Here is a 27,661-nt window from a genome sequence, read left to right on the forward strand (position 1 = left end):
ACAAAGACAGTATTATTATTATCTCCACAATACAGTTGGGGCTGAGAGGAGTGGCTTACCCAAGGCTACCTGCTGAATTCATGGCTGTAGCAGGATCTGAACAAACAGAGTGCTGATTTGCAACCCAATCACAAAACCACTATGCTACCCAAGTTACCATAGGTTCCCTCTGCTAAAACAGATGCTTTTGTAATATAATTTGGTCTGTGCAGTCAGATTACAGTACACATCCAGTGGGACTGGAAGGATCATCATTACTTATCTTTGCATTCTCTTATGTGGAACCAACTAACCCACCTTGACGTCAATGAATGATTAATATACTGTACATTAAACTGTTCTGAAAGCTGGCGTTTAATTAGTATTCCCAGAAAGTACAAAATACATTCAACCCACACACACAACCGGTTAATTCTGAAGAGATACAATAAAACCATGTTATTTCCAAGGTTTTCAAATCATTATGAGAATGCTGGATTTAATGTTATAAAGTTAAACCCTAACACTGCATCCTTTAAAACTGTCTAATGTAGAAGTTTTTTCCCCTCCCAGACATTTTAGTATACTTATTTTCCTGTGTTATTTCTATATTCAGCAAATCAAAACTTCTCAATTTAAGAAGCTATTTTAGTTCCATTCAGAGTTGCCAGGTAAAACTGCTTTGGCATTAAACTAAACCAAATCATGGCTTTACATAGGATGCACTATAGTTAAACATTAAATAATCCAGAGAATAAAAATCGTAAATCAGCTGTCTCTCTGTGGCAGAAATCTCCGCTAGGTACTGTCTCACAACTTCTGAATTTGTTCTTTCATCGGTGGAATGTCGATCTTTGAAATTAGGAAATGTCAGCCCTTCTGGAGCCCCTATTAGTCTCAAAAAATAATTGGCATCTTCCTCCAAAGTTTCAAATTTACCGATGAAATCATAGTTAATAATGCAAGGATGACACAATTTGCTGATCTGCTCCCAGTGTATGTCCATTCCTATTGGACGATGGGAATCTAACAAATATTGAATGAACTCTTTGAACTGCACTCCGGAGCCTGTTGTTAATGCTTTCCCATCTGCATTAAGTCTGTATTTCTTAATAATTGCCTTCCCAAATACAGGGTGGTAGTAGCTGTTTGGATGTTCAAACTTATCTCTAAATGCAGACACTAATCTTTCCATGGGATCTCGAACAAATATAACTTTTGTGTATGTCTTTAAACGCATATGTATCCCTTTTAAATCATAACTGTCTAGTTTCTTCAAATGCTTTCCATAGTGTACAGCATCGTGGGTAATATTATAAGCTGTTTTGGCAAGGCCATTGAGTACTATCAAAACCCTTTTCCAGTTAGAACAGCCTGCCTTAGGCACTTCACAATATAAGAGTTTATGTTTATCTTCTACATATATTCTGGACACCATCCGCATGAGGTGAATCAGAGGTTTGCTTTCTCTAATATATTTTTTGCAGAAATTATAAAGGAAAGCTCTCCGTTTCTCCTGAATTTCATCTGTGGCTTTCCAGCGATCATCTTGGATGAAACTCTTGTTCAAAGGGCGCACTGCTGGGGGTAAATTCACTTGCTTGAATTGTTTAAGGAGCAATTTGATCTTTTGCTGTTCTTCAGATAATTCAGGAGGCAGGGAGGCAGTCATCCCTGGAAAGGGGCTAGCATCTGCATGGGAAGACACACTCTCAATAAGAACCATACTTGATTTGTCAAGCTTCTGAGAAGTGATCAATTTCCTTGGTGCTCTTCTAGGTTCCTCTGTATAACAGAATTTGAAGTCCTGTAAAAAACAGAGACATTTAAAATATGTAATCTGTAAACATATTACATACGTATTACGTACACAGCTCTCTTTCTCAGACAGAAAAACAGCAATCAAAGGGTTAAAAATAATTACTGTAGCATTTCTTGATCTCAAATGTACCTTCTAATGGAATAGAAAGTCACTTTAACAAGCATAACGGCAACTCACATAAGAAACACTTTGCTGCTGGAACTCTATATTTTTACTGAGAGGAATAGTAAAGATAAAATTGAACTTCATTATATCTGCTCCTCTACTGCAGGGGAAGGCAATGGCAAACCACCCCGTAACAAAAAGTCTGCCAAGAGAACATCATGATGCGACTCCCCCTGCCCCCCCTCCATGGGTCAGCAATGACTCGGTGCTTGCACAGGGGACCTTTCCCTTTTTTTAACTGCAGGTACAGGAGTTATGCGATAATGCAACCATTCATGATGATAGAAATGTGATCCCATCATTCTGCACTCGACTGGTCAGCCTACCTTGAGGACATTTGCAATGCTATTTCCTAAGCAGAAGGTATCTTCCACATGCTAGGGTACAACCTCCAGTTTTACTGATGATTTTATTGTTCTATTGGTTTTAGATTTTTTTTCAATTGTTTTATTTTGTGAATTGACTAAAGGACTTCCATACCGAAGTGGTATAAAACTAATCAATTTGGCCAGAAACCTACAATGGTTATAATTGTATTTATATCATCTAAATGTATGTAGATTAAATCTCTGAAATTCTTGTTCAACACAAAGAAACATCAATTAGGATAACTGTGAATACTGTTATTTTATTAACAATGATATCTGAATAATGAATTTTGAAAATAACCTCCAGTATAACAATTTTATATACCTGGTTATGAGTGAAAAAACTTTTGAAACAAATTTCAAGAAGGGGGAAAGTATAAGAATCCAGGACACAGTTCTTATCTAAGAACATGAAAACAAATGGCCCACTAGGACCCTTTACTGAAGCTCAGAATTATCCCTAAGGATACTGGGGAAAGGTAACATGAAGTGACCAGAATACTTCTAATGCAGCTACCTGAGAAAGACAGTATGCACTTGCAACAAGAGATGCTGAACCACTATGACAGGAGTGACTTTTTAGCTGGAACGAGATCAGCTGAGCTTTGTACAAGTGCCTTAGGTAGCTCTCCCCAGGTTCAACTGACATACACAGCAGGAGTTCCTTGAAACTGCTCCCCTTGCAACTTCGGGAGCAAAATCAGCCAGGAAAAAGGCAGCACTGACTGGATGCACAGGAGAATGGAATGACTAGAAGCCGAAAAGAAATCAACAATGCAAGAACAAAATCCCTCACGGTTTTTATTAATTTATTTCTTGACCCCTCATACTGGATTGAACTACCACAAGCATATTACTAATAACATTCAATATTAAAGGTAATATGAATAATGGTAAGTGGCTGTCAGATAATAATGAAGAACAGTAGGCTCCATCTCTCATAGGATGATGGTGCAGGTTCATGAACTTCCTTCAGCTCAACAGGAAACACACTCAGGAAGTCGACGTGAGGTAGAATGAGGGAAAAATAAAACTACACCACTAACACTGATTCTCTCAGGGCCAAGGAGGCTGGGGGGTGGGGGGGATGCACTGAGTGTTGCCATTACTGGTTAAGAGCTGCTGAACTCTAACTAATAGTGATGTGAACAAGCCATCTTGGATCATGTTTTCATGTCTTCTGTATAATAAACACTGAAACTTGGAGCCTCTTCACTCAATAGCTGATCAGATATTAACCAAGAACCTGAATCCATTATACCTTTGCTATAGTGTGCCATGTCAGGACGAGACAGCTGCCTTGGTCTGCATGCATTTCTCTTGCATTTTCATCTCCTATTACTTCAAAGAAGCTCCTAAAAGTGTTTTTATTGTCACAGCAACCCTGTGAGGTAGGTTAGTTTGAGGGAGAGACAACACTACCAGTGGCTGCTCATTTCCAGTAATCATGGCTTATAATTGTGTAACCTAGTCGACATGTTCTGGTCACCTGCACAAAGAATATGTGTCATACTGACACTGTTTTCATGTAACTTTTTAGACTGGTCCTTAGTGACACTGGGCTGAATTTAAAGAACCACAAGCAGAACTCTGCTCAGATAATGGATTATTCCCATTTCCCTGTCTTCTGCAGTCCCCCCCCCTCCCCGCCCCAAGCACCTAAAGCTGTTCATGAGGGCTGAGGGCCCTTTGGAGTAGCATGGATTATTACTCAAGTGGGAAATATATGGAAATCATAGATCCTCTCTCCCTATGCAAACAAAAGTGTGTTCTGCGCATGCAAGGTACTTGTTGATGAACAACTGTAAGCAAAATTATGTTTGATAGACATAGTATTCTGCTCTGCAATCAACCAGTTATGTGTGATTAACAATAAGCATTTATTTGGTTAAGAATAGTCAAAAATTCTTTGTTCACACAGGAGAGTATAAGAGATACACCCTCCAAATCTTTATTATGCAGTCAACACTAAACACAGTGGAATAGTATACTGGAGGACTTGGTCAAGAAAGGCCCAAAATAGTTTGTAGTGATGTTCTATACTCTTTATTACAAACTTGCTGTATTATTAAAATCTAAGAATTTAAAAAGTTGACAAAAGTAAGTTATTGCCTAGTCCAAAGAAGAAACCTGAAGGAAATGAATTAGAAAAGCTAGAGATGAAGCTAATTTATAATGAACAGCAGAAAGCACCAAGACAGAATGACTTGGCTAGGTCTGGTAATTAAGTTTTTTATTGTTTTTGCTCCTACAGTCAAAATATTATGTATTTTTCTTAAACTGAATATCATGAATGCTGAGGAATCATGAACCTCTGCTAGGCTAGCAATATTTCTACATTAGGGTTAGATTACACAGTGAAATTCTACTGTAAACTGAATCTGTTCTGATCTCATCTGCTGGAAAATATAATTACTGCCATGTCTGAAACAGTTCCAATCCAAAATTAGCAACTTTGTCCCATTGAAACCAACAGGACACATTTGTTGCATCTAACATAAATCATATTCATTTCAATGGGTCTTAAGCATGATTACTTTCTCTGCAGAACCACTTAGATTGAAAACAATAAGATTCAAAGCAGTTACAGAGAGAAGTGGACTAGCCAAAGTTACCCTCTGGCTTCAATGAGCCTTCTCTTTTCTCAGGATTTAAACAACATTATTTTAGCCAGTGGACTAGTTTTAGCCGTGAAACAAAAATCCAAACATTCCATTTAGACAAAAATACCAAACTGATTTTTGATTTTCTGAAATTTCTAGTTGAAATGTTTTTCTTCTGCTTTTATTAAATGATAAAACTGGCCTAATCAAGAGAAACTTGTTTTTATAATCCATGCAGTATTTCATACATGTATTCAAGTTCAAAAGAGAAGTTTTGTGTGAAATACCTGTCTTTAACTTTGATTTTCTTCCTAAATACTTCATGCATAGTTTGGAATATGCCGCTTAAAGATATGTTAAAATGGTTTAAATACCTGACCCATCTGCTGCTTTAATTTTTCTTCAGACTCTGAAAGAGAAAATGGAAAATAATCAGTATTATAGGGTTTAAATATGACCACACATAACAAACACAGTTCATAAATAAAATGAAGCTCTGTGGCAGGCACCACTATTAAACTGCTGCTACAGGTAGTGCCACCAAATTGCTACAGGAGGTGCAGCAAATGTCTACACACATAAGAGGAAGGGTGATGTGGAATATAAACACATATACAGAAGAAGCCCAAGTGGAATCACACACACACAAAAGAAGACAATCAATGGGAGAAAAGGAGGGATAGCATACACACAGAGAACACCAACAGGGGATAACACACACACATAAAACAGCCAGGGGAAGATAAACATACACAAGACTACTGGGGGTGGGGGTGGGGAGTGGGAGATAAAAACACAGACACAGATAAAGAGGCCAATGAGGCTAAAACACTCACAGAAGACTACCCAGGAGGGAGAAGGATAACACACACACACACACACACACACACACACACACACACACACACACACACACACACACACACAGAGGAAAGGGGAATTACTAAGGAGTAGAAGGCGAGGATAAAATACACAAAAAGCCTGGCAGGGGGGATAACACACAAAATTGTTCTTCCTTCACAATGGCTCTGCTTATTTTCCTGAAGCACACAGCAGATGCCTGGGGGCACCATGGTGCCCCATGCTGGAGAACCCTGATATGTAGAAGCAAGCATGGACCTGCAAGGAACTTGCCCTGTTTGGCCAGTGCCACCCCTTCCCTGAAAAAGCTTCTGCTGGTCCCACCATGTCTTTTTGTGCCACAGGGATTGCTAAGGTCCGTCTTGGTAAAACTAGGTGCAGAGATTCAGGGGTTGTTGCCAAGTAGGCCCCCTCTCCTGCTTTAAGGCCTGCCATGAACTGTGTTAAAGTTTCCTGCGTTGCTGTTTTACTGCTGCACCAAAGACTGCCCTGCACGTGTGTGCTCTGATACACGTGTCAGTTTCCTGCCTGCGTGTCAATTATCTTGCTGCTGCAATAGACTGTGTAGTTTACTGACTCCATGTTTGGTTAACTGCACAAAGGACTCTCTTTCTGGGCAACCCTGCCCTGCCCTGTATCTGGGCTTCCCAGTGTGTGTTTGGACTCTGTTACAAGTGTGCCCCGTGCCTGCATTGCCATCTGCCACGGACCGTGCCTGTTCCCTGCTTTGGACTGTGTTTTGTGTGCTGTTCCCCCTGCCTCCATGGAAGCCTGCCTCATATGGGCCCAAGCCGCTGCTAGCAGCCGGGCGCCTGCCGGGGAAACCTCCAGCGAGCCTGGCTAGGCGCTCCCTGGTCAGTTCCCGCCTGGAGCCTCCCGTGAGCCGGTCGCCGAGCTTGCCCTCGCTACCGGGCAGCCTGCTATCCAGCCCCAGCCATGCCCAGCCGGCATCCATGTTCTTAGGCAGCCAGAAGACCCAGGGAAGAAGACTGCTTTGGGAAGCCATTTCGGCGAAGCGGGCACACCACGTCCGCAGCGAGAGTACCTCACCCCGCTCTGCATATCTTAGGAGCCGCCCCGGAGAAGGAACTAAGTGCCGACCATCCCAAGCACTTAGAGAATGCATCTCAAAGAAACCTCCGCATTCCAGAGCTGATGACATCAGGGCAAGCCCTGTCCGCTGGAACATCCATTCAGCCCACTCGGATTTCCCCCTCCCTCTTTTGTCCCCTCTTCCTGAGGTGTCACTTATCACGATCAGATTACCAAAGTGGCCCATCCAAGCCATTCAGTAACCCATTAGAACCTTTGTTTTAATCTGTGAGAACCACCAAGTACAGCACCAGCCCCAGGGTACGTTTTGGGGTATTTAAGCTGGTCTCTCAGACCACACGGTGCTTAGGCCATTCCCTATCCAGACCCCCTTGCTGTCTGTCTGTGGTTCCATTGCTGGCATTGGGCCACCTCGCTGTTGTGTCTCTGCTTCTCTTCAGGATTGTGAGTATTCCCCACCATCGTTGGGAACCTGCTAATGCGAAAGTCTCTATATTTCTTACTCTGTATTTCCTAGATCTTGTGTGTTCTCTTGTATGCTTGTGCAAGTTCAGGCTCACGCCACATTACTAGTAAAATACACGTGGTTGGAATCTATTTGTAGTCTGCCTCTTTGTCACTAGAGTGTCTGGAATCGGGACCTCCATAAACATAGGTTAAGATCCACGCTAATTTTAAGTTACAGACTGCTAAAGCTAATTCCCCATTCAAATAGAGCAGTTCTGGTAACAGGGTTATCTATAAAATGGCATTATTGGTTTGCATTTATAACGACGTTGTCTTCCATTCAATTAGCTCAACATTCTGGGAAATACAGATCTGATACCAGAAAAGTTGCCTGAGAATTTTCAGAAATTCAGGGGTTCAGAATTTCAGGGGTTCCCAAAAAACCACTACTGAATGTGAATGTATAGTACCTCTGTGCACTGGAGCTGAAATGTTAAGTTAAAATGAAACTGAGACACAGAAATACTATTTTTATTATTTCTTTAGAGAATTTATATGCTGCTTCTCCAGAGCCCTGGAACAATGGAATAGGAAAACGTTTACTGATCTAACCAACAAAGCAAAAGCTCTTGCAAGCGTTCATTCCAATAAAGACTTTATTTGGAAGTCCCCAAAACAGCCCCAAACCTGTATATGTTTTCATATCTTCAGTTTCTCCCCAAGAATCACAGAGATTAGGAAAGGAAGCAAAAGAAGTATAATTAGCAGCCTTCATTCAACTGCCATTCATATTTGACCAGTTTCTGTACTATGCATCTGACGAAGAGAACTTGATTCTCGAAAGCTTATGCTACAATAAAATTGGTTAGTCTTAAAGGTGCTATATAACATGAGTAAAACCTTGTCTAGAACAATTCCAGATTCTAGAGCCCTGGAACTAATATAAAACACGAAACGGACTCCTGTATATTACAGTACTAGTCTCCTGGAAAGGTTGCCAACCTCCAGGTGATGGCTGCAGATCTCCCAGAATTACAACTGGCAACTCTGCTCCTAGAATAACTAAATAAGCCACCACTACCCCTTTAATCCCCCTTCTCCAACTTCAGAATTGAATAATCTAGTGATATGGGAAAGGTTTTAAAAAACAAAGTATCTCCTTGTGCAAGCATGTTATGCTGCTGAGAAAGTGGTGCTAAGCATTTCTCTCCCTTTCCAGGAAAAACAGTAAATTTGATTTATAAAGGCAGCCAAGTGGCCATTTTGTAGCTGATAACAAGTAATCTTCCAACTGGACCCATGACATTCAGTTGCTGGAGTGTAACTTATGTGAAGTACTGTGCATTTGGAGTTTGGATTTCCAGCTCCAAACCGCTAACTTAGTAATAAGGTATTCAGGACTATGTTAAAACTATTTTTCTTCTAATTTTTTTGTTTTATTAAATAGGCATAATATACAAAAACTCATTAGTAAATGCCCACTATTAGTATGATCCCTACTTTGATAATGTGTAACTATTTTCTAACAGATAGATTTTTAACAAACTTTTTTGTTTGTTTAGGAACGATCTTCCTAAAAAACAAACAAACAACCCTTTCCACTTATTGCTTTAGGTCATGAAAGAGGATCGCCTCTTTATAGTAATTACTCACCATATAATGGTGTACTATTTTGTTTTGTAGATAGAAGTTTTACTTTGTTTTTTGAAGAAAGAATATTAAACATTATTTAGGCAGACTTTCAGTATGCATTTCTGTGTTCATTGAGATCATCATTATGACAATTGAAATTACATCTTGGGGCTAATTTTTTAAAAACCACATAAGGCACTTTTTGGTAATATAAAATTAAAGAATATGTGTTTTAAACATTATTTAATGATGCACAAGATGCTAAGAAAGACCAATGTTTGTAATCTTTGGTTGGATCAGCCCTATTTTGCTCAAAGCTTTGTGGACTTTGAATACTGATGCTTTCCTGCTTCCCTGTACATTTGTTTTTAGGCTATTTTGATTCACTTTAAAGGAATTTTAATAACTTTGTGTTGACAGCACAGACAGCTGGGGCTGAGAATTAAAGAAAAACTCACTTGCTGACTGAGGAAGGAAGTGACATCAATGAGTTTCTGAAGACAGCCCAGAGGGGAAATGGAGTTTTGTGCATGTGGCCTCCCATTTCACTGTATTTGAAGGTAGGCCTCCAAATGCAAATTGAATTACCAATCATACTTATAGTACCTAACTCCTACCAGCCAAGAAACAGAAACTTGGAAAGAATTTTCTAACAATTGCTTAGCACTAGCGAAGGACTGACAAAAGGGCCACTGGCCCGGTTTCCTTCTTAAAGGCAATTTCTGCTGAATATTCCTGCTGAGTTCTATATATTAAACATTCATGCAACCAGCTCAAATGTTTGTGCTAGTGTGCCTTAAACAACTGTGGCAGTATTTTGGGCATCGCAAGAGTATAGAATGTCATGGTTACCCAAACCTGGATTCATTGTGAGCATACGAGACCTTATGTGGGCAACAGCTTGGACTCAAATACCCCAAAGGATAATTCTCGGATTGACAAATTTATCTTTTGCTTGATAAGAATGGACTCAGTACAAGCGACACAATGAACTAGTTTGCTAAAAAACACTGAACTATTAGAAACTAATTAGGGCTTTTTGCGCAGTATCAGTAAGCAGAAATTTCTTTTCAATCATGCCTCCTTGCTCTATTGTTTTTAGGGAGCTTTCTAGCTATATCATATTTATCTTCAAACTTCTGCTAATTGGACAACTGAGTATGATGAAAAGTCCCACAATGCATTAATTACCTTCTCCTCGGTATTGCATAATCCTAGTAAACTGTCAGAGTGCCAACTCAACAACTACCCTGGCAGCATTAAACATAAAAAGGAACCCCAAGTTGATACTGATTGAACCAAATGAAGGAAAGTTGGCCATTTCAGAGTGTTCAAATTCTCACAGCATTCTAAGGTCTCCCTGGCTAATTTTTGGTCATTACTTTTGATATGAAAACAGTCCTTTAATTGTCAGTCTCTAATAAGGATGCAGAACTGTTCCTGAGAGGCTCAAAGGACCCTGGGAACATAAACATTTGCAGAAGCTAAAGCAGCCAAATGTCTTGCGCTGACCCACGTGCACACATTCAGCTGCTCCCTAATGAAGTCATTACAAACAATACAGACAGGAGCAAAATATGATGTTCTCAGTTTGACAATGGAACTCTCCTATGAAAAGAATACTGGACTACACTTCATTAATGCAGTTGGGAATTTAAAAAGGGAAAATGAAACAGGCCTTCAATTTTGTGCTCAAATCAGCTATAATTCCCACTATTCAAGCATCCTATAATCCATGGTTGCTTACAAATAAGCATTTCCATCTTCATTCTTATTGTACACTGCAAAACTATACTGTTTTTATTGTGTGTTTCAGTAACCAGTGTTCAGTAATCATTGGAACAGTATGCTTAATCCTCTTAACAGGAACCATGTGAACCTGCCCTAAGTCAGCCCCATGGAAGAATTTGATTGAAGCTGGAAGCAGCAGTTTATGATGCTCACAACCCAGAGATTATGGGCCGCATTGGGTATCTCTTGAGACTATTTTGTTCACACTTTAAAAAAAAGTCCTGAAATCAAACATGGTTTGGTTTGAAACATGGAGGAGATATTGGTGTTGTGCTGTGTTTTGAAGAGGTTTAGTTTCTACTGCAAAAGTTACCATGGGGAGTAGGCATTTGTGAAAAAAGTACCTTCCATACTTGCAAATTTTTTCATGAAGATAGCAGCTATTGTTCCCTATTTGCTCTTGCTTTGGTGCTCTTCGTCTTATTTTTTAACTGTAAGAGCTTCTTCACTGTGTGATCTCAGCCATTAAGGAATTGGCCATGGATTAGATTGTTATTACATGCTCTTAGAAGCTTCACTGGGCTGCCAGATTATGAACAGTTGCCTGCTGAATGAAGCATGCAACTCTGATATTTTATGAACTTCACTGGCTGCCTATTTATATCTGCAGACAATTCTAAAACAGGTGTTGATCTCAACCTAAATGATTGGGGATCAGGGTAAGGACTGCCTCCCCCCTCATGTACCTATCCCAATTCTCAGATCAACATCTGGGGCCTTACTCAGGGTTTGTTTACTGCCTGAAGTGCAGTAAGTTGGGATGCAAGATGTTATCTTCAGCTGCTGTACCAAAGATATGGAATGTACTCCAGGAGTAAGTCTACCCGTCTTCATCATTGCCTGCATTTTGGCAAGTAATGAAAAAGGGGCTATTCAAAGTTTTGGGGACCTGTGTTTATTAATTCTAGTTGTCTCCTGCTGATGTATCTTTTTTTTCTGTAGTGGTTTGATTATTGGTTGCTGTGATTATGATCCAAATTTAACTGCTTTTAATATTTTATTTTGGTTTATATATTGTTTTAACTGATTGTTAGCCACTTTGAAGATCTTTTCTGATCAATAGATAGCATATAAATATTTCATGTGCATGTGTGCTGGGTGCTGGGAATTGAGGGATTACTGTTTGGTTTCCCCTAAATTAAAGGATTGCTGTATTGTCGAAGGCTTTCACGGCCGGAGAATGATGGTTGTTGTGGGTTTTCCGGGCTGTATTGCCGTGGTCTTGGCATTGTAGTTCCTGACGTTTTGCCAGCAGCTGTGGCTGGCATCTTCAGAGGTGTAGCACCAAAAGACAGAGATCTCTCAGTGTCACAGTGTGGAAAAGATGTTGGCAGGTCATTTGTATCTACTCAGGAGGGGTGGGGTTGAGCTGAGTCATCCTGTAAGAGTTTCCCAGGGTGTGGAATGCTAATGGCGGGAGGCTTCACTGTATCCTGAGGAGGTTCTTTTGCATATGGATTGGTGCTTGATGTGCTAATCTTCTCTGCAGGGCTGTTGTCGAGTATAGAGTGTTTTGTTAGCCTGGTGTTTTTCAGAACTGGAAACCATGCTCTGTTCATTCTTAAGGTTTCTTCTTTCCTGTTGAAGTTTTGCTTATGCTTGTGAATTTCAATGGCTTCCCTGTGCAGTCTGACAAAGTAGTTGGAAGTGTTGTCCAGTATTTTGGTGTCCTGGAATAAGATACTGTGCCGTTTGAGTTAGGCCATGTTCAGCCACTGCTGATTTTTCAGGTTGTCCAAGTCTGCAGTGTCTTTCATGTTCTTTTATTCTTGTCTGGATGCTACGCTTTGTGGTCCCGATGTAAATTTGTCCACAGCTGCAGGGTATACGGTATACTCCTGCAGAGGTGAGGGGGTCTCTACTGTCTTTTGCTGATTGTAGCATCCGTTGTATTTTTCAGGTGGGTCTGAATACTGCTTGAAGGTTATGCTTTTTCATAAGCTTTCCCATCTGATCAGTAATTCCTTTGATATATGGCAAAAACACTTTTCCTGTAGGAGACTGTTTTTCCTTGGTTGTTTGATTCATCCTGGGTTTGATTGCTCTTCGGATTTCATTTCTGGAGTAGCCATTTGCCTGAAGTGCGTGGTTTAGATGATTAATTTCCTCATTGAGAAAGTGCGGCTTACATATCCGTCTTGCACGATCCACTAATGTTTTCATTATGCCTCTTTTCTGTCGGGGGTGGTGATTGGATTTTTTGTGTAAGTACCGATCAGTGTGAGTTGGTTTCCTGTAGACCTTGTGACCTAACCAAAAGTTTGCTTTGCGGATGACCAAGGTATCCAGAAATGGGAGTTTTCCCTCGATTTCTTTCTCCATTGTGAATTGTATATTCAGGTGGATGTTGTTGAGATGATTCAAAAACTCCATCAATTCTTCCTCCCCATGGCTCCAAATGATAAATGTATCATCCACAAACTGGAACCATACACTAGGTTTGTGGGGTGCTGATTCTAGAGCTGTTTTTTCAAAATGTTCCATGTAGAAGTTTGCTATAACTGGGCTGAGAGGGCTCCCCATGGCCACCCCATCCATCTGTTCATAGAATTCGTTATCCCATTGGAAGTAACTGGTTGTCAGACAATGATGGAATAAGGCTGTTACATCCTCTGGGAAAATCTGATTAATAAGTGCAATTGTGTCTTTTACTGGAACCTTGGTAAACAGGGAGATACAACATCAAAACTGACAAGTATGTCTTGTGGATTGAGTTTCAGAGAACTGATTTTGTTGATGAAATCTGCTGAATCTTTGATGTAAGACGAGGTTTTCCGATGTGGTCCTGCAGGAGATCGGCCAGATGTCTAGCTAATTCATATGTCGGTGAACCAACGGCACTCACAATGGGTCGGAGTGGGACTGAATCCTTATGTATTTTAGGGAGTCCATATAGTCTAGGTGGCTGTGACATATAGTCTAGGTGACAGTAGAGACCCCCTCACTTCTGCAGGAGTATACCGTATACCCTGCAGCTGTGGACAAGTTTACATCGGGACCACAAAGCGTAGCATCCAGACAAGAATAAAAGAACATGAAAGACACTGCAGACTCGGACAACCTGAAAAATCAGCAGTGGCTGAACATAGCCTAACTCAAACAGGGCACAGTATCTTATTCCAGGACACCAAAATACTGGACAACACTTCCAACTACTTTGTCAGACTGCACAGGGAAGCCATTGAAATTCACAAGCATAAGCAAAACTTCAACAGGAAAGAAGAAACCTTAAGAATGAACAGAGCATGGTTTCCAGTTCTGAAAAACACCAGGCTAACAAAACACTCTATACTCAACAATAGCCCTGCAGAGAAGATTAGCACATCAAGCATCAATCCATATGCAAAAGAACCTCCTCAGGATACAGTGAAGCCTCCCGCCATTAGCATTCCACACCCTGGGAAACTCTTACAGGATGACTCAGCTCAACCCCACCCCTCCTGAGTAGATACAAATGACTTGCCAACATCTTTTCCACACTGTGACACTGAGAGATCTCTGTCTTTTGGTGCTACACCTCTGAAGATGCCAGCCACAGCTGCTGGTGAAACGTCAGGAACTACAATGCCAAGACCACAGCAATACAGCCCGGAAAACCCACAACAACCATCTAAAGGATTGCTATTTTGTTTCCCCTGTGGCAGGGGCATGCAATATGCCTGTTGTCCCCCTTCCCCCATTAATAGCCTATTTATCTTGTAAAAGTATCTTGTCTCAAGTGATTTTTTTGACTTTACAAATCCTTGAAAGAACCCCTGTCTCTGGCATAAGATTTCCATATTCAGAGACAGTACCTCTGATACTGATATCAGTGCTAATGACTTCTGTGCCTTCAGTGTAAGAGAGGGGTCCGAAATCTTTTTCAGCACCTTTGGAATTTTGGCACAGGGTGGGGATCAGTTGCAAGTACAAAATGGCTGCATGCTGGAGGCAGATCCAATCACAAAAAATGCTACCGCAAGAGGTGGAGCTAACCACAAAATATCAGGGAGTGAAATCATGCATAAATGTAGTAGGAATGCTTCAAAATTTCAGGAAGAAGCTCTATATAACAGGTTACCTGTTAAAATTAACATATTAAATTTTTTTTGGCATACTCACAGTTTATCTTCAGTCATGCTGTAAAGAGCCTTATGCTGTGGTAGCATTAGAAAAGCTGCATAGCCAATTGGATCTCCAAAGGCCAATCACAAGCCCTACTGGGCAGAAGGTCCACCTGGTCCCGCTCTCTTTCTAAAACATTTGGCAGGTGCCAGGAAAGGTGTTGGTGGGTGCCTGGCATCCACAGGCACCATGTTGAGGACCCTTGATGTAGGCCTTCTAGGGGCAGCTGTGTCAACTGGGATACTGACTTGGATGGATTATTTAGTCTGATCCAACAAGGCTCATCTTATAATGGAGCATCACCTTGGCAACCGGACACATTCAAACTTCTCCTGACACCCCTTCCCTTTCACAAAAGGGATGGAATCCTGCCAATTGTGGGGGGGGGGGGTGTGTCTCCTGAGGGATGGACGTGTTCTAAAATATACTTTAAACATGTTTCTTCTTAAGATCAGTGGAGTCAGATGTGGAACCCATATGCCCATCTAAGGAATCCCCAGTATCTGAATCTTCCTTTTGGACTTTTTAATGTCTATCTTGAATATTTGAAGCGGCAGCTGTAACTTACAATCAGTAAGTCCAATTGCAGATGAGAAAATCCAGCTTCTTGGCAGTCATTTAGAAAACATGGTCCCAAAGTGAAGCCTCCCTGGGATGCCTAATTTACAGCTAATTCATTTCCAAAATAAAACCTGTCAGACTGCCAATAAAACAAGGTGGAAAAATGAGCAGCAGGAGGGAGGAAAAGTGTTCTAAATTTATTATTGATACTTAGCTCTGGCTTAAACTTTCTCTGCTAGTAGTTAAACTAGTTGCTTACTTTAGTTAGGACACAGCCAGCAAGTCACATTCTCTGAGTATTAGAAGCTTAGTGGTTTAAACTGAATTCTGACACCTTCATTTTACTGCATTTTCTTGCACTCGCACACTGATCACTAAAATAATGTAATTTCCTGCTAACTAGCACCACTGTGCTGTATGGACTGTGGTTATGTAAACATCAAAAGCACCTACGTAGTGAAAAGTGCCCATGAAATCTACAAGTGAAGAATGACACATCTCTCCCCACTAGTACTATTTTTGACTATTTTTTTGAGATAAGTGACTATTTTTTGAAATAAGCACTCATTTTGGCGGGGATAAGCACTCATTTCCTTGGAAGCTGTGTTCATGAATCATGACACCATAAAAAATATTTTCAAACTACATAAAAAGTTCCCACTATTTTATCAAGCTATTTTCAATGTCTGCTGCCTTAGTAGCCCCCTTCTTTGCCAGCTGTGTATCTCCCCCCAGCGAAAAATGCACTGTAACAATCTCCCTGCACAACAATGGAGAACATTATCATTCCCCGCACCACCACATGTAGGTCTATTTTATACTCACTGTGGCTAGACTATTTGTTCCAATACTTTCTTCTGTAGTACCACAGAAGAACTAAAAGTGGCTGTGATGTACTTTAACTGACAATCTGGAACAGTCTTTTGCCAAACTTGCTCAGAGAGCCAAACTACATGAGATGCCAGACACGTGTTCTTCATGTATTGGGTCCTGCAAGGTTCCCTGGGTAGTATAGTTTTACAAAGAACAGCCGCTCAATGCAATTCTCCGCTGTGGGAAGAGTGATGGGAGGGATTCTGTCTGTCTCTCTTTCAAAAAGCTTCAGCTTGGTTTTTCCTCAGGGAGCTTGGGGGTGGGGACGTAACAGGAGGCAGAAAATCCGGGATGACTTTTTCCATGAGAAAGAAAATCTCCCCACCACTTTTCTCCCTGGTGGAGAATTGCATCATGGATTCTCTTTCTGTCTTGCAAAAAGCCGCACTGGATTTCCTGGTTCTTGTTACCCCCCCGCCCAAGCTTTCAGAGAAAAACTCGAGCCAAGGCTTTTTGAAAGAGAGACAGAATCCCTCCCATCACTCTTTCCTCAGCAGAGCATCACATTGAGTGGCTGTTCTTTGTAAGACTACACTACCCAGGGAGCCTTGTGGGTAGAGGTGGGCACGATCCCCCAAAAAAATATCGATCAAGCTGTTCGTGGATCTGCACTGGCGACAACCCCAGATCACCGATCCACACCGAAAAGTCCCATTTCTGATCGGGGATCAGGGATCGGGGAGGCCAAAGCAGAGGGCCCCCCCCCCACAGTTAGAGCAGAGGGGGAAAAAAGTTTTTAACCCGGTGATGAGCCACCTCCCCTCAGGGAGGGGGTGTTTTCACACACACACACATGCACACGCACACACACACACAGAGCAGGGGGGGGGAGATTTTAACCCAGCGACGAGCCGCCTCCCCTCAGGGAGGGGACGTTTTTAGACACACACACATGCACCTAGAGCGGGGGGGGGGGAGTTTTTAACCCGTCCCTGCCTCTCCAAATAGAGAGAGAGAGACACCCCGTCAACATGTTTCAGCCAGTTTTTTAAAAAAAGCAGGGATAGAATCCTCCATTCCTCCCCACCCGATTTTAAAAGCAAGCAGCCAGTCTTCCAAAAGCATATTTTAAACAGGAAGAAAGTAAAACCAGGATCCACACGGATCCTCGCAGATCCTATGGTTTTTTAAATAGGAAAAACACAAATGAAACATCAAATCACATATCACAGCCAGGTCTACAGACTGAAATATAAAAAACACAGATCCAAAAATATTTGGTGCTGCCACGGTGAAAAAACATGAATCTGAGACATGGATCCTCATGAATTCATATGATTTTTACATTGAAACAAAACAAAAAGGCTGTCATATTTTAGATCTTTTGGTCCTGTTTGTGGCATTGGACATGATCTGGGACAGTATACTGGACTTTGGGTGGCCCCATGTAAAAATCAAGAGGATCCATGAGGATCCGTGCTTTTGAACCATGTTTTTGCGCCGTGGCACTGCCACAAAGCGGTGGATGAATGATTTTTTTGGTCCCATTTGTGGATATGGACATGATCTGGGATTGTATGGTGGATTTTGGGTGGTCCCATGTAAAAATCAAGAGGATCCATGAGGACCCGTGCTTCTGAACCATGTTTTTGCGCCGTGGCGCTGCCACAAAGTGGTGGATGAATGATTTTTTTGGTCCCATTTGTGGATATGGACATGATCTGGTTTTGTATGGTGGATTTTGGGTGGCCCCATGTAAAAATCACAAGGATCCATGAGGATCCATGCTTTTAGACCATGTTTTTGCACCATGGGAGTGCCACGAAGCAGTGGATAACTGATTTTTTTTGCCCCTTTTGTGGCAATGGACATGATCTGGGATTGTATGGTGGATTTTGGGTGGTCCCATGTAAAAACCTAGAGGATCCATGTGGATCCGTGCTTTTGAACTGTATTTTTGCACTGTGGCGGTTCCACGAAGTAGTGGATGGCTGAATTTTTTGGTCCCATTTGTGGCAACAGACATGGTCTGTGATTGTGTGGTGGATTTTGGGTGGCCCCACTTAAAAATCAAGAGGATCCATGCGGATCCATGCTTTTTTAGCATGTTTTTGTGCTGTGGCAGCGCCACGGATTAGTGGATGCATGATTGTTTTGTTGCTGTCTGTAGACTAGGACATGATCTATAATATGACAGCCTTTTTGTTTTGTTTTGTTTCAATATAAAAATCATATGAATTCATGAGGATCCGTTTAAAAGCATCTGTATCCAGCTTTTACCCACTCCCTTTTAAACACACACAGAGCCGTGAATGAGATTTTCCCACAAAATACAGTGTTTTAAAAGCAGGTTAAAAACAGAGAGTGACAGACAGAAAAACAGCCATTCCTCCTACAAAGCCCCGTTTTTTTTAAAAAGCAAAAAACATTTGGAGTGCCCGTGGCTACAGAACACCCCCTTCCCCCTCCCTCCCCTCTTTTCTCCCAAATGGTGACGCGTTGCTGGCTGCTCCGTGGTTGGAAGGAAGCCCTGCTGATCAAGGAAAGCTGGGATTCCATTCGCGTTTCCAGGGCGACAGAAGGAGGGCAAACACAGCTCAGGCATTCCCCTGGCTCCGTTGCCAGGGGAATTGATTCCTGGCGCCTGAGTGTCTGCAATCCCGAACAGAAACCGATCGATCCGATCAAGCCCTGAACAAGCAAACCCCCGACCGCTGGATCGGTTGCCATGGACAGCACCGATTAGCCGGGTCCCGATGGCGCGAACGCCATTATCGGTTTTTTTTTCAAATTGTAATGCTGATCGTGCCCATCTCTACTTGTGGGACACGACACGTGCCTGTGTCTCATGTAGTTTTCCTCAGACTATGGCTGAATAGTTACCAATTTAAAACAGCCACTCATTAATAATGACTCGGTTGAGTGAATACACAAAAGTCCATTTTGCTCTTCTGTTGAAGATAGTGGAGGTTCTACTTTACGGAGCAGGAGATTCGTACATGACTCCACCATTTGCCTGGTTAATGCTATGCAAGAGATTGAGGCCTGTTTTAAATATGTTGTAGACAGGCAAGAAAAGCTTACTTAGGAAATCCTGCATGTTTCATATAAACTGTGCTACTATGTGTGTGTCATGGCCCAGTCTGAGAGTGAGGTCTCCTCTGGAGGAGAGGAGCCTCGTGTAGCCAGCCAGGACTCCTCAGGAGAAGAGGAGCCCTGTGTAGCCAGCCCTAGCCCTGATTCAGCAGAAGCCGGCAATCAGGAACAACAGCTGCTGGCCGATCAGAGCTTGCAGCCAGCAGCTGAGACACCAACACCCTCTAGCTCCAACACCACAGGGGAAGCTCAGCCAGGGACTTCTACAGGTGCAGCGCAGCCAAGAGCCTCCACCCCCCCAGGTTCACCCACGCCCAAGGAACGCCGCAGGCAGTGCCAGAGATTGGAACTGCAGGAGAGACGGCGCAGCGCTTGCCTCTTGAGCCAAAGCCAGCTGCTGGAGAGTGACAATGAGTAGCATCAGGATGGAGCCCCAGCAGCTGGCTGAAAACCACGCCTGGCTATAAGAGCCAGTCTGGAGGAACTGCCGGGTGTGGAAGCAACGTGTCTATTGCCTGCAACTGCTGTGTGTTCTGTGAACCTTGCCCGTGCCTGCATTTGGACCTGATGCTATTGGTGACTGACCTTGGACTGTGCCTGACCTCGCTCTTGGACTCTGGACTCACTCCTGGCTTTATCTCATGCTCTGACCACCGGTTCAACTTGGCTTTTGCTCTTGGAACTCCCCTTTGACTTTGGCCTTAAGGTTTGGACTTGAACCACCCTGCTTGGGCTAGCCCAGCCCATGACAGTGTACAATGCTGCAGCACGTGCAACATTAGCAGGGGTCATTTCATAGAAAAAGAGCTAGAGGAACTCATTAGTGGAACTCATTAGCATAACTAATTAGCATATGCCATGCCCCTTGACACCAGAAGTGTGTCATTGGCATAACTGATTTGCATATGCCACACCCCTGACATCACCTATCCTGGCTGTTGTGGACCCAATCCTGGCCATTTAGGGCCGAAATTGGGCCCAAAATGGCCAAATAGGGGCCCAAAATGGTCAGGATTGGGCTGCTGGTGAGCGGGAGAGTGATCCACTACCCATCAGAGGCTTGATCCAGGCTGTTTTGGCCCCAATCCAGGCCGAAATGGGTCCAAAATGGCTGAGAGTCAGGGAGCGGGGCCACCTGACATGTGACCTCTTTGGGGAACTGCCAGAACTGCGTTCCTGTGTGTTCCCCCTCAAAATGAGCCCTGAACATAAGTATGCTTGTACAAGTATCTACCTTGGCTATGAATCTTGGATGCTGAGAACTAAGTTTAAATGAAGTGGTGGACAAGTGAAACATCACACAGGTAAATTCTTCTTAACCACCCATGTCACATTTAAATTAAGCCTGAAATATTAAGATGGGAATCTCCGTGAAATAGGTTGTAAAAATGTTTCACCAGTATTAAAGTGAAATAAGAAGCATGCTCTAAAGTATTTTAGTTGCAGTGAAATGCAACTATAACTTGACACTAGGAGAAAGGAAGACAGGCCGTCATCTTTCCTAATGGATAAATTTAAATGATGACCAGACCAAGATCACACAAAGACCTTCAGCAATCAGTTGCTGCAGGTTGTTCATTTTGCCCACGCTTTATAAAGTGAAAGATCATACTGCATGAAAGCTCATACTTGGCTCTGGCTGTATTTACTGGAAATAATTTATTAAAAAGTCATTTCTAAGCAAAAAACTGGTTTATGTAAGCAGTAGTAAACCTCTGAATTCAAAAGGAACACAGAAGAAGACTGCAGTCAGAACACATGGAGGTTTAAAATAAAAATTAGAGAATCCTCAAAATGACCATTTGTTCTCATGTCAGTTTTACTATGGTATCCATGCACCTCAAGAAAAACTGTGCTCCTTGGAAAGTTCAGCCTCTCTACAACTGCCAGTCAACACTACATCCTCTGATCCTCAAATCTCAAACTTCAGCTTATCTTCTGATTATTATGCCTCAATGAAATAAATAAAGAGTCCAATGTAAATAACCCCCTCCCTGTACTTTATCTCTGTGAGTATTTTTGGAGAAGAATTTGCATTGCTTGTTCTTAGCTATGGGTCCAGAAGCAGTGCCCCCCACAGACAGACAGATAGACAGACAGACAGACATGCAAACAGCAAAGAAAAGTGAAGATAGATATCGCTGTCACCGCTTGGTAGACTGAACTAGAATTCTGACCAGCATCAAATATTTGGTGCAACTTTGTGTAGTGTACAGAGAAAAATAATTCCTTCTGATCAAAGGAAAACTAATATGTTGAAAACTAAATGATTTACAGTACAATCCTAAACCGAGTAACTCCAGTTAGGATTGTATTAAGCATTTAGAAAGAAACCCTGCCAAGGACATATTCTGTTTTTGTTATTACTTCCTTTATGGATCACCACCACAAAATTGTGAAGGGGGCTATGGTTAACTTTTCTTTATTAAAGTGATTAGAAATGTGGGCAACAGAAGCTGAGCCATTTAAAAAACTGCTCCCAATACAAATGCTTAAGGGAAATGTAAAGTAAATAACTCTTCTTTAATAAGACTTAAAAAACAATTTTCCAAAGGCCATGGAATCAAATTGCACATTTCAAATATGTACGATTGCTCAACTAGCATTGCTTGTTCTTATATAGATGAGCTGCACAATATTAAAAAATCAATGCTCTACATAAATAAATAATTTTGATTATTTTAGCCTCAGCAAATACTAAGGAGATGTTCATTTTGCATGATCAAAGCTACAGCAGCTTATTTTCCAATACTCTCCTTAGTTAAGAAAAGCTGAAAAAGGAACTGGAAAAGATACTGTGTATCTCATACATGGGTAACCACCTTTCCTTCCAAGGGCCTTTTCTTTTGGGGTGGAAAGGGAAAGCACGGTGCACTCTATATTGTTAAAATAGGGGAGAGAGAACAAAAGCAATACTTAAATTATTCACCTGACAGTATGAGGACTTCAATTAGCCTCATATACTGATTTATTTACTGTATCACTGGGATATTTACAATTGTTGTTTTTTGACTAAAAGGATAACTAGGTCCCGAGACTACAGAAAGAAGAAAAACATTTCACTAATTGTGGCATTGTTCCATGGATACATGACAAGTAGCATCAGCAGGGAAAATAATGTATAAATCTAAAGAAAATAAAGACAAAGTAGAAAGGGATGGATCAGTACAGAAGACAACATATATAATATAGAGATAAATGCTTCTGAAATTAGTTTCCTCTCTCTAAAATCCCTAGATTTACAGGCTCTCTTATGCATATTACAGGAATAAACCCTATCATTGTCCAAAATAAAGATATCATACAATGATATCTGATACTAGTATCCAAATTCTTAGTAAGAATGTATTGTTCAAATTCCTAGTAAATACAGAATTATTAAACCTAGTTCTTTACTGGCCAACAGAGGAATAACTATCCAAAGAAGGCTGCATCACTTCAAAGGATATGCAGATTTTCAATGGATATTCATCCCAGTTGATAAAGAGTCTTGGAGAACTTGCTCACTATTTTGTGATATTTTGGTCCTAATCAGAGATATTGCATGGATTTTTTTCGCAGCGGAATCTCAAGAGAGAAAGAATTTAACATATTTTGGGGGTGTTCTTTGAGCCTAAAGTTGTTCCTGCAACTTCTTGCTCCCCTTGGCATTTCACTGAACTGAGCTTCCAGTTCTGGAAGCACACCCTCTGTCACAAGAACAAAGCATCTTCCTTCTCCTTAAGGTTATGTCTAAAAACAGCTTCTAGTTCATCCCCCCCTTCTCTGACTATCCTTTTCCTCCACAAGTACTTTCTACCCAGCCCTTCCCTACAAGTTCTTTTCTTGCCCTCCTCCAAAACCACCTCATCCTTTCTCCAGCTTTCCACACCCGCTCCCCTGCCACTTACACTTGCCCTTCACCTCTGCTACTGCCATTGGAAGCGAAAAAGTTCCCACAGCCTATCTTCCTGTAGCACCAATGGGGCGCTTGACCAGAGCTGCAGTGAGACAAGGTGAGGACAGCAGCAGCAACTTGCCCAGTCAATGGTGCTAAGAGCTCTGATGCTGAGCGTGCTCTCTTCTTCCTGCTGCTTGGCCTGGCATGATTGGTGCCTGCTCACTCAGGGCAGTGAGTAGCAACTCACTCCAGAGCAGCTTTTGCAACTGCTGCAGCTTGAGGGGTTTCTTTAGTGCCACAGTGCCTTGCACCAGCAGCAAATGTGTTGGCTTCGGGGAGAAACATTGCCACGCTGGGCTCTCTTGCAGAGGCAATGACCTCTGCCCTCTCCATCCATCCAGGGTTGCTGTGGTACATGTCTGCAGGCATCAGCAATCAACCATCCTTAGAGCTGACTGCAGGCCTAGCTGCTGCCTATGAGAACCTTCATTGTTGTAGAGAAGCCAGTGATAGACTGCACGGCTGAACAGAAGCAAGAAATATGGAAAGATGGCACTGTCAGAAGAGCAGGAGAACCTATCTCCCTCTTTTCTCTCTTCTCCTCTAGCTGAGGGGGGCAGGGCGGTGCATGCCAGACTTTAGGGTTTAGCTGTGCCATACTCTGCTTCCAGTCTCTATGGACATTACTATTTTTTATTCCTGTTGCCCTGATCACTCGTGGCAGGAAGCTGAACCTCAGAGCGGGAGAATGCCCACTGCTGCTGGGCAAATGGCAACCCGAACATGCAGAAAACAGGAAGAGTGGAAGACAAGTAGAGTGAAACATGAGGCTCAGTCAGTCTGGAGAAAATATACTAAATAGTAAAAAATAATTCACCTGAAGATCAATTTCCTAGTTTTTTCCTATTTCTTTTAAAGTCCTGTTAGTCACACAGCACAACATAAATTTACTTTACATTATAATTTCTTTATATAGAAATTTCTACGGCATCTCTCCAGGGAACCTGTTCCAGAGGACATATAATGTCATAAAAGCTGTTAACAGTTGAAAAACACAGCATTAAATACTCAGAATATAAAAACAATGTATTTCTCAAGTATCTGAAGAATAGAAATGGAAATAATACTGTAGTGACTGTTTAATCTTCAATTCAATTTTGGATTCTACTGTGTTCATTAGCCTGATTGTTGAATAATGACTATTCGGAGGGGAGAAAAAGAAACACTAGTATATGGCCCAAGAAATACTGAACTACCTAAACAGCACATAAATACAAGTCAATATGGGTAGCTCTGTTAGTCTGTCTGTAGAAGTAGAAAAGATCAAGAGTCCAGTAGCACCAATAAGACAAAATTTATGGTAGGGTACGAACACGGGTGCAGACTTTCCAATTTCCTGGGGGTGGGGGCTGGTCCAGATGGGTTGCTATGCTAGGTCCTTAAAAGAACCGGGACCCAATGACATCATAGGGAGGGGCCTCTACCATTTATGGAGGTTGGGCCATGGGGGATTTAGGGAGGGGCTCCCTACAAATTTAGAGGATGCCGAGCACCCCTGGACACCACCCGAATAACGCCCCTGGGCTGGGCCAAACCTAAGAAAAGGAGGGAGTTGGCCAATGGTTACAGTGGTATCTCAGCGATCTCTCGCTGTATGCTGTTTTTGAAATTCACTTTTAAGATAGTTACTTTCAGATCTACAAATATACATACCGTGTGCATAGGACAAACTACTGTTCACAAATTTGACACTAAGAAAGGCAACACAGAAAAGCATGTAGGGGAAAAATTTTTAAAGTTTTCCTGGATGTTTATTTACAGGAGTTTTGTTTGTGTCTTATTCATAAGGGTAATTTTGTACTGAAATTTACTAAATTATGGCCTGTATACATTAGATGTTCTATTTTGGTCCTTGGCAAATATGTGTGAATGTCTGCTGGGACAGCCTTGCCTGGGTTGTGCAGGCAGGGTGTAATCCCTGGAGTGTCTAACTTTTTGTAATAGCATTTCAAATTTGCCAAAGTGTTTTACAGCTTTTAATCCAAACAACCACCAGGCAAAGTAAGCCACGGTGCAATAATATTATTATATGCTTGAAAGCAGTTCATGTTAGCTGTAGCTGCCTAGATGGTGAACAATTGTCAATACACATCTACTTGACCAAATCTGTAGAATACAGATACTCATCTCACAGGTTGATTGTTGTGGGGATAATAATAACATACTTTGTAAACCATTCTGAGTAGAAGTTGTCCTGAAGGGCGGTATATAAGTCAAATGTTGCTGTTGTTGTTATTATTATTAAAATGCGTAACAGGCTTGCATTAATTAACTTAAAAAAGGAACTGGTTCAGCATCCACTTCAGAAACATAGGAAATCACAGGCCTGAAGAAGACACAAAATATCTATCTACCAAAAGAATTCCCAAATCCTACAGCAATACATTTGCTGTAGTTCTGAAAGTGCTACCAGGGCTGGCGCCAGAGTTTCTGGCGCCCACGGCCACGAGCGTGCGCGCTGCGTGCGCGCACACCTCTAACTGCGTGATGACGTCACGTCATCACACAGCGCAAGATGGATGGGGCGGCGCATGGAAGCTTCTCCGTGCTCCGCACGCCACCCCAGCAGCTGCTCGCGGCTTCTGCGCCTGGCCAGGGCGTGTGGGAGCGGAGGAGCATGCAAGCCAGCCCCATGCCGCCGCTGCTGCCACACACCCCAGCCAGGCACAGAAGCCTCGAGCCGCTGCTGGGGCAGCGCGCGGAGGCTGCTCCGTGTGCCGCTCCACCAGCGGCTTGCAGCTTCTGCGACCAGCCGGGGCATGTGGGGGCGGAGGAGCGCGCAGCGGAGCTGCTGTGGCTGGATGCAGCTGCTGCTGCAGCCAGCCAGCCAGCTCCGTGCCACCGCCGCCGCCACGTGCCCCAGCTAGGTGTAGAAGCCGCGAGCCGCTGCTGGGGCAGTGCATGGAGGCTGCGCCCGGCTGGGGCGTGTGGCGGCGGCAGCGGCAGCAGCACGGGGCTGGCTGGCTGGCTGCAGCAGTAGCTGCAGCCCAGTCATGCCAGCTTCGCTGTACGCGCCTCTGCCCCCGACACGCCCTCCGGCGCCCCTCCAGTTCCCTCGCGCCCGAGGCCACTGCCTACCTGGCCTCCATGGGCACGCCGGCCCTGAGTGCTACTCAAACTTTTTTTTTTTAATTCTTCTCTAAGCATTAGTTAGTTGGTTGCTCCTTTGAAACTGTACCATACCAACTGTTCTACCATATGTGGTGGACCTGTAAAAATATACATAAATTTTGGATAATGGTGCACACATTGTTGCAAATGATTTTACAGGTTTCAATACCTTTCAAACCAGAGTTGTTTTTTGCTGAACTGCATTCCAGATGAACTGAGTAAGGACCAGAAATACTTCATAATACACGCAGTAACAGCAGCTAGAATTCTATTAGCGTATTACTGGAAACGTGAAATAATACCTTTGCAAGAAGAATTAGTAGTGAAGATAATGCAAAGTGCAGAAATGGACAAATTAACTTCATTATTGAAAGGACAAATAGAAGAGGACTTTGCTGGACCTTGGACTGTTTTATAATTGGGTTAAAAATAAATATAAGGACTTGAATGTGTTAAGGATATGAAGGCTCTAATGTAACTTGTTTTCAACTATCACAGTCGACTGAACTGTGGTATGAAATGATAGGTAGATGTGTAGAGTACTGCTACAAGCAGACTGTATAGTGTGGTTTTCATTCTTTCCATCCCCTCTTCTTCAAATCTACTTCCCTTCCCAGTTTTCTTTTTTATGAAAAACTAATAATTTTTTTTAAAAGAAACTACCATACCATTTTAGGTAACAGCAAATGAAAAGCATGAACATGTACAGAGTGCACATTCCCTGCCAATGTTCTCTCTGAGCTGCACGCAGGGCAAAAGGAAATTTTAAAAAGACTTCTGATCTGCACACCCCTCCAAGTCTTGTTAATGCAGATGGGCTTTCTCATGGCTTCAGAGAGACAGCACCTGGGCTGCCATTTTAGGAATTGCCCTTTTTTTCAATATATACCACCTCACAATTTAATAATGGAATAGAAATTTAAAGAGGAGCTTAGCAGCGGCTGAAGCAGCTCCCCCCATGCACACACTACCATGAAAAACTAACTGTTCTCAATCAATGTTATATAGACCCATCCTATACCCTGCAAAAACCACAGCAGCAGAAAGCAAGCAAGCAAACAAACAAAACTATTTTAACAAGGAAACATAAGCCCTACCCTTCCCCAGTATTCCACTTCCAAAATACTACGTAATGATAGCGTAACTGAAAAGTAAAATAAAATAGACTCACCTTTTCCCTATTAAAAGGAACAGAAACTAGTCCTTAACAGAGTAGCATAGACTGCAGAGAAAACATGATGGTGGCTGGTGTCAGTGTGAGAGAGAAAGTAACAAACTTACACTTGCTTTAGGTTTAGAAAAGAAGTAAAAATTC

At 42.3% G+C, this 27,661-nt stretch overlaps 1 protein-coding gene across 2 annotated transcripts in view; it reads right to left on the reverse strand.

Moving 5' to 3' along the window:
- Window positions 1-336: 336 nt before the first annotated feature.
- CHST9 (carbohydrate sulfotransferase 9) overlaps window positions 337-27,661 on the reverse strand; it is a 98,394-nt gene continuing 71,069 nt past the window's right edge. For both annotated transcript variants that reach the window (XM_054986033.1, XM_054986034.1), the window contains exons 3-4: window positions 5,312-5,346; window positions 337-1,786 (exon numbers count right to left, since the gene is read on the reverse strand). In XM_054986033.1, coding sequence (XP_054842008.1) covers window positions 683-1,786; window positions 5,312-5,346 — 1,139 coding nt within the window. In that variant the 3' untranslated portion in view covers window positions 337-682. The remainder of the gene's footprint in view (window positions 1,787-5,311; window positions 5,347-27,661) is intronic.

This window comes from Eublepharis macularius, chromosome 7 (assembly GCF_028583425.1).
Source record: "Eublepharis macularius isolate TG4126 chromosome 7, MPM_Emac_v1.0, whole genome shotgun sequence".
Classification (NCBI taxonomy): domain Eukaryota; kingdom Metazoa; phylum Chordata; class Lepidosauria; order Squamata; family Eublepharidae; genus Eublepharis; species Eublepharis macularius.